General features: G+C 39.7%; 1 protein-coding gene across 1 annotated transcript; it reads left to right on the top strand.

Moving 5' to 3' along the window:
- The first annotated feature begins 389 nt into the window (after positions 1–389).
- On the top strand, positions 390–5,668 carry LOC116266568 (uridylate kinase PUMPKIN, chloroplastic). The gene is made up of 8 exons (XM_031647819.2): positions 390–733; positions 1,451–1,592; positions 2,253–2,306; positions 2,394–2,485; positions 4,236–4,462; positions 4,612–4,788; positions 4,865–5,047; positions 5,170–5,668. Exons 1-7 carry the CDS (start codon positions 390–392, stop codon positions 4,969–4,971), a joined length of 1,143 nt encoding a protein of 380 aa, XP_031503679.2. The 3' UTR covers positions 4,972–5,047; positions 5,170–5,668.
- Positions 5,669–7,559: the final 1,891 nt, after the last annotated feature.

The raw sequence follows: 7,559 nt of genomic DNA, 5'->3' as shown, positions 1-7,559 counted from the left end.
TTCAAGGGATTGGTGCAACTAGACGAGATTGAGGTTGATAGGCAGTTAGATTTCATTTCAAATGCTTTTGTGCTGTAAAAGGAGGGCTATCTGCGCAAAATAAAACATAGTAGGAGCAATACCGCGACACCGAAAGTAGACAGTAGACCTTTTGAGAAGATGAGAAATTGGGTAATGGCTTCGGCTTTCACGCCAAACAGTAGATGTGTGCCCGCAAATTATTTTTAAATTAAGGGGTATTTGTAATTTTCAATTGTTAGTTTGTTTCTTAATATATCAAAAGCTAGGTGGCTTATAAAATTTTCATAATATGTAGTTTCTAAGGACCTTCTTTATTTGTCTATGTCTGGGCGCCACTCTTTGAAATTTACCGGATTCAATGGGGTGTGATGAGCCATATCCGATCCACTGACGACCCGGCTCCGTTACTCACACAATGTACACGCCAAGGAGAAGTTTATCCTCAAGCGTCCCTCGCGGGGAGTGAAAACGAAACCATTAGTTCAGCTGGAAAGGCGGTCATATGCATGAGATCTTTTGTGGGTACACCTCCAATGGCCGCTTCACCCCTCTTCTTCTCCCCCCTCTGCTCCTCTAAGCTGAAGGTCTCCCTTTTGAAGGATCCATGCGTCTCCTGGAGACCCGAAGGACAGAGGACGTCGTCCGGCGCCAAGAGAATGGCCTTGAGCTGCAGTTCTATTGGCAGTGACCCACGTTTCGATCAAAATCTCAGGTGGCTTTTGCAAATATCTCCACCTAAACTCCAGCTTTCCCCATTTGCTATTTCCTTCTTTCTTTTTTTCAATTTCAGACTTCTTTTGGTTTCTTCAGACCCTTGCTGTTATTTCTTCTTCTTCTAGTTCATTTCTCACTTGTTTGTATAAGAACATATTGGTGAAGGATTAAATTTGGTATCGGCGTATTATATACTCGTAAGTGTTGAGATTTCGCTTCGTTGTTTTGGTTGTCATTCTCTTCTGTGTGGAGGTCTTGACTTGTTCTTGTGCTTTGCTTGAGGTTGTTCCTCGTCTGGTTCTTGAAAGAAAATTCTCAAAATAAGTGGTTTGATGACCACTTTTATAGAAGGTGCTCTGACGGACAATACCGTTCTGAGGAAGCATCATAATAATAATTTTGTATTTGGAGGTGGGGATTAATAATAACTTTTCCTGAATCTAAGTTCTTTTACTTTGACTTTGTAACTATGTTCTGAAACTTGTGGACATAACGAAACATTGAGAAAATAATCCTGTATGGACAAAGGTCATGCGGGTGCATTGCTATTGAAGCCTTGACACTCGGTTTTTTCCTTCCCTTGGTTGTGGTTTTAGGCTTTTAGCGTTTTGCTTAATGCTTGTTTTTCAGTGAATTATGCGAAGTGGATTATTGTCTCAAGTCATCTTGCGTGGCTTGTGATTTTTCTAGTCTAATGCTACTTTTAATTCGCCAGAGCTCAATCGTCAATGGCAGCGTTCAGTTTAACAGAGGATGAGGTCCTTATGCCCAAGCGATCTTTTCAATGGCAGAGGGTCCTGCTTAAAGTCAGTGGTGAGGCACTTGCTGGTGATCGTTCACATAACGTTGATCCAGAGGTGGGATATAAGATACACCTTGCACGTTCACATTCGCAGTCTTCACTTGTCTGGTCGCTTTTTTAGTGGTTCCTGTTCATCATAATATGAACTTTTGGGATTCTCTCATTAATGTATGTCAAGATCCCATTTCTCAATCATATTCGTACAGCCATCCATGGGTTTCCACCCTTTTATTGCGTTACCATGGTATAGGTTTCTGAGTATAATACTTTTTTTTCTCTGCCACTCTATGGGATAGATTACTAGCTTAGGTATATTCCTTCTCATTGCCATATGGAAATCCTAATTTATTTTCTTACATTGTTGTTCTAATTTTGTAATTAAAAAGGTTAACCTCATAAAAAACGGCTGTATTTGTGTCCTCATGCATGCAGATTTTCCTCTTTAGGAACTTTCAGATGTCACACTTGTTTATGAAAGGAAGTTCTTATAGATTTGCCATTTTCTAAAGTAACATACGATCTTCAGAGACAGTTCAGTAAGCGAGCAATGCTTCTTAATGGCTCTCCAAAAATGCTGGAAGAAGCAACCTGCAGCTTCTCTGTTGGACATTCTTGCTTGTTTTACTAAACCTTCAATATTGTGCCGTATGAAAATATTACTGTTGGTTTAATTCTTTATGTAGTGGGGCTGATGAGAAATCTGGTTGTTTTTCAGATCACAATGTCAATTGCAAGAGAAGTTGCTGCAGTAACTCGGCTTGGTGTTGAGGTACTTCTGCCATTCTATGTTCATAACATCATGATGTAAAAACTTTGTACCGTTTGATTTTGAGGACAGCCCCTTGAAAAATTGCAGGTGGCTATAGTGGTTGGTGGGGGTAACTTCTTCCGTGGGTCTTCTTGGGCGGGGTGCAGTGGGTTGGATCGCTCATCTGCTGATCACATTGGGTACGACAAGCTTAATCTTCTCCAACACCTGTGTTTGACAAATATCCATGAAGATCAATTCTTTTAGCAAAACAACAAACCTAATGTAGATGATAATCCACATTTAGATGTTTAAGTTATATGCACCAGCGTCATAAAACATGAAGAAGCAAGGGAAGAATAAGAGGTGCTGAGCAGTCACAATTTTCTCGTGTGGCGTGACCTAATTTTCATTCATTATCAACTTTAATCTAAATGTAGCATATGTCAATACCCATCTATATGACAAAAATTACAAACAAGTATACAATGTAAAATATGTTGCAGTTGGTGTTGGATGAAACTTTAGTCTGAATCAAATCCATTATATCTGGTCCAAGACATCTTAAACGGCCTCCTTCAAGTTGTACAACTTGTTGTTCCTATGTTCTATAAGTTAAAACATTATTTTTTGGTCAACTTTTACTCTATATCCTAAACTTCCAAGATCTTGGTTTAACATTTGACTCAATTGCTGCTTAACAATTTGAACAACAGCTTCTTGAATTACTTGCGACAATTATGCGAAACACTTGATTTGTTATCTCACATGTCTGCTTTTCGTGGAGAAAGACCACTTGAAGTGGAGGGTTTCTGGCTTCTAAATTTCCATGGAGAAGCTTTCAGACTGTGAAACTTGATTCAAGTCATAGATAGCTCTTAATTTATAGACATGTATGTTGAGCTGGGTGGTCAAAGGTCCTGGGTGGGCTTAGGCAGTGGACCTTCAGAAAAGCCTAAATGTGCCAAAAATAGAAACTGAAATAAAAATCTTGAAGAAGTAGAAGGAGAAAGAGAAAAAAACGGAAAAAGGAGAGGAAAAATAGTAAATAAAGGTAAAAGTAAAACGTAAGAAGAACAAGAGGAACTTTAAGATTTTTTTCGCTTAACCACTTAGGTCGCCTGACCTAATCAGAAAGGTGGCTTGGCCTAGGGCCTAGGTGAGCTTTTAAGTTTTAACTATGAGAAGCGTGAAAATTTCCTTTCTATATCTACCTTGTGATTCCATGTATGCTTTGTTCTGCCTGGGCATGCTTTTTTTTTTTTTGCTACCAACATCTTCAGGTGTTCTACATTCTAGGTGCTTGTTCCATGTATACTTCCTCTTTCAAGTGTCCATATACATTTGATTAACTCAGTAACCAATGATAATCTTTTTCATATCACTTCCTATGCTATATATATGTATATATATATATATATATATATATATATATGTCCCAGAAGACAGAGAGTACTAGGGGCATTATGAACAGATCAAAGAGAGTGCACCAAGGGACTAAACAGAACACAAAGTAGAAGAAAGCTTACCAAGCTGGTTAGAGTTTTTCATGCGTTGGTCAGTAAATAAACTGTTCCTCCTCGAGTGGATTTCAATAGCATGTACAGCAAACACATTCTATGTTGGCTTTATAGCCATGTTAATTTGATTGCAAGAATAAAATATATTATTTTCTTTTTATTCCTCATTTTGGGGGCTTGCCTGTAACAATTCTAGCTTTGAAGTTTTTCAGCTGAAAAATCTCGAGGGAAGAGATAGTTTTGTATTTGCATTTCTACTATCCCTTTTCGTGGTACCTGAGATACTGCACATTCATAGGAACATGTCTTTTTTCTTTTTTCAGTTGCTTTATCTGATACCCAGTGATCTGATGTGCCTTAGTAGTTCACTCGTTCATATTTTTGCAATTACGTGCTGTTAGAATATGCTGATTATGTGGGTTTGTCTTAGCATGTTAGCAACTGTTATGAATGCAATATTCTTACAAGCAACAATGGAAAGCATTGGTATACCAACCCGAGTCCAGACTGCATTTCGCATGTCAGAAGTGGCAGAACCATATATAAGAAGAAGAGCCATTAGGCATCTAGAGAAAGGACGAGTTGTTATATTTGCTGCTGGGACTGGAAACCCATTTTTTACAACAGATACAGCTGCGGCCCTCCGCTGTGCTGAAAGTGAGTGATTACCCTATGCTCTCTCTCTCTCTCTCTCTCTCTCTCTCTCTCTCTCTCACTCACTCATGCACACAGGCGCACACATCTATGTGCATGCACACAACAGTGACTGTCTGTGTTTGCTGCCTATAAACGTTTATTTGATACAGTTAATGCCGAGGTAGTGTTGAAAGCAACAAATGTTGATGGGGTATATGATGATGATCCTAGAACAAACCCAAATGCACGGCTTCATGATACTCTTAGCTATCATGATGTCACTTCTAAGGATCTCTCTGTTATGGATTTAACAGCCATCACCCTGTGTCAAGAAAACAACATCCCAGGTACTTCCCTTGGACCTTTGTTTTCTTTTACCAGTATAGCTCTTTTCTGACTTAATGTTGATTCTCGTGGCTGCAGTTGTTGTATTCAACTTATCAAAACCTGGTAATATCACCAAAGCAATTATGGGTCAGAAAGTTGGCACGATGATTGGTGGGTCATGGGACCGTGTTACGGTTGCATGAAGTCGATTGCTGCTCATCTTGTAACTAACAGTTCAGGATCTGCATGGTTCTTTGACACTACATAGGTGACTGCAGGGTAGGTATACTTGACAGGGTTGGAAGATTTCTTTACCTGAGATGGTTTTACTGTTTCAGAATGGTAGCTTTTCTGGAGCTAGTCGTCCTTGCACCCGATAATACTGCTTGCTCTGTTTACAGGTTTTGTTCACAAATGAGTGCTGAAGATCAGTGAAACTTATCTCTCTGTCATGTAAGAGTTGACCTGGGTACTTATGCTTTGATAAACTGGTGCAGCAAGTGACCTTGGTGCTCTGGAATGGCGAAGTGAGACCTGCGCAGCCTTTATGCAGTGAAATATTGAATTCAAATCTGCATATGGTATTTATGCACATAATCCCAACATGTGCAGAGGGGCATGGGTGCAGACACATGCAGTTCAATGGTGCTTGTCATGCAGAGTACGTGTAGACAATGGTTTGTTTTCAAGGACGCCTAATTATCACGTGTACCTCAGCGTAGGAGGGCATTTAATGGTGTCTGTCTTGTTTTTTGTCAGACGCCCTTAGATTTGTTCATACGGATGCTTTATGTAGTTCATACCTCTAAACTAAAGCAATTCACATGAGTTTGTGGACATGCACAAACACGCAAGACATTAATATGTTGTGCATAAGTTCCTAAAGCTCCTTCTGATAAATACCGCTTTGCGTTCCCATCAAACTTTCTTTTGTTTTAGATTATCATGTACACATTTGTTCCTTCCGGAGACTCAAATTCTCACGCATGACAGTGGTCAATGCGAGGATGGTCTCTGAGCTTACGCGCAGTGGTTATTTACCCTACTTTTCTTCTTGCTTACATTTGATGGACGAGCAGGGGAAAAACTTCTGAATACTAAACTTTGAAAGCAAACCCCTTATAAAAGGTCCTTCCTTGCGACAACTTTCCTGAACCTTACCGGGGAGAGTTTCTTCGGTCACCTGCTATGGAAGAAAATGAGGGGGGTGAAATCTTCACTGTTCTCGGAACCACCTTCATTTCCTCCTTTTGGGGTGTGTTTTTTCAGGCAGAATCCTGTCTAAGATACCTCGTCTATCGTAAGAAAATGTTTCTTGCACGCTGTAAATTTCGAAAGAATTAAAGTTTAGAAAGAAGGGCAGAACGTCGTGGAAAGGAGGTTGCTTACACGTCTCCCGAGTGGTAATGACATGTCTACATCGTCCGTTGGAGGCACTCTGCTCAGCTCAAACGAGTACACTTCTAAAGAAACTCGGCTTTGCAGCGGCTGTATTGTCTAATGGCTGTTCTCCTGCGCTAACGATTCAGGGGTTACATATTTAACCTCCTGACTGATGGGCACCAAGGGTTTGTCATGCTCTGGGCCAGTCTAACCTGGCCATATACAAATATATATATATATATATATGTATATAAACCCTTGGTGCCCATCACTCAGGAGGCTAAATATGTAACCCCTAATATACACACACACACACACAATAAAACACAGCATATAGACAACATAATACAATATATATAATATATCATACATAAGATAGACAATATAAATTCCATATACAATACAACCATGAAGCTACTGTTCATTGAGCTGCAAAACAAACATGAAGCTACTGTTCAACAACTCGGCTGACGTCAATTTGCCTCTCTACTTCAAAGAGGAAAAACTAATTGCACAATCAAATGAAACTAAATGGTGAACTAAATCACACATTCACATATTAATCAAAATCGAACACTATATATTTTGCCCCTCTCCTCCAAGCACTAAATAAGATCTATATTTCACGATCAACTGTGATGAGCATAAGCAGACAAACCCAATGACGAGGTTGCCAAAGCTAAAAACTAAATCTCCCACTATCCGAAACATGCCCTCGGGCATATTGCATTCAATGCTTCGCTTGCTGCAGATGATTATTCGGTGTTTTGACACTATGTTGTGAAGGTATTCTCTCCAACTGTTCTCTAAGCTAGAAGAGCCATTCAGATTTTCGAGGATATTAGGTAGTATTTGATTGCCTCAGATCTGATATTCGAGGCTGTTAAAAGATGTGCTTTGGAAGTGGATCTTAAATCCATGTTACATGTAAAAAAACAATGGATTTAAGGTCGGATTGAAGGGGCGAGGGGGGGGGGGGGTGCGAGGGTTTGACCTAAAATCCATGGATCTTAGATTGAGATCTACTGTGAGACAAATACACTATTCCGTTGCGTTTGATTGCCTCATATCTTAGATTCAGAGTAGATTTTAGAACTTTGGATCTGAGGTATGAGGTTTTAAAATCTTATGCTTGAAAAGCCGTTGTTTGAGGCACTCCCTTGTCCTTTCTCTCTCTTCTCTACCTTCAACATTTAAAGTCACCCCCACCCCCAACCCCGACACACACACACACATTTAAGATCCTTTGAAGTATTCTCATGGATCTAAAATCTGTGGTTTTTATATCTATAGTTTGATAAACCTAACAAATCAGACCTTTGATTTTTATATCTTAGGCCACAGCGGAGAGGCAGGAAGCGGGCAAGGGCCTTGGTCCCTCCTCAAATTTTTAAAAATGAGAAAATGT

The sequence above is a fragment of the Nymphaea colorata genome, chromosome 13 (genome assembly GCF_008831285.2).
Source record: "Nymphaea colorata isolate Beijing-Zhang1983 chromosome 13, ASM883128v2, whole genome shotgun sequence".
Classification (NCBI taxonomy): domain Eukaryota; kingdom Viridiplantae; phylum Streptophyta; class Magnoliopsida; order Nymphaeales; family Nymphaeaceae; genus Nymphaea; species Nymphaea colorata.
Note: the sequence above shows the minus strand (reverse complement) of the source record. Positions and strands in the feature narration are given on the sequence as shown.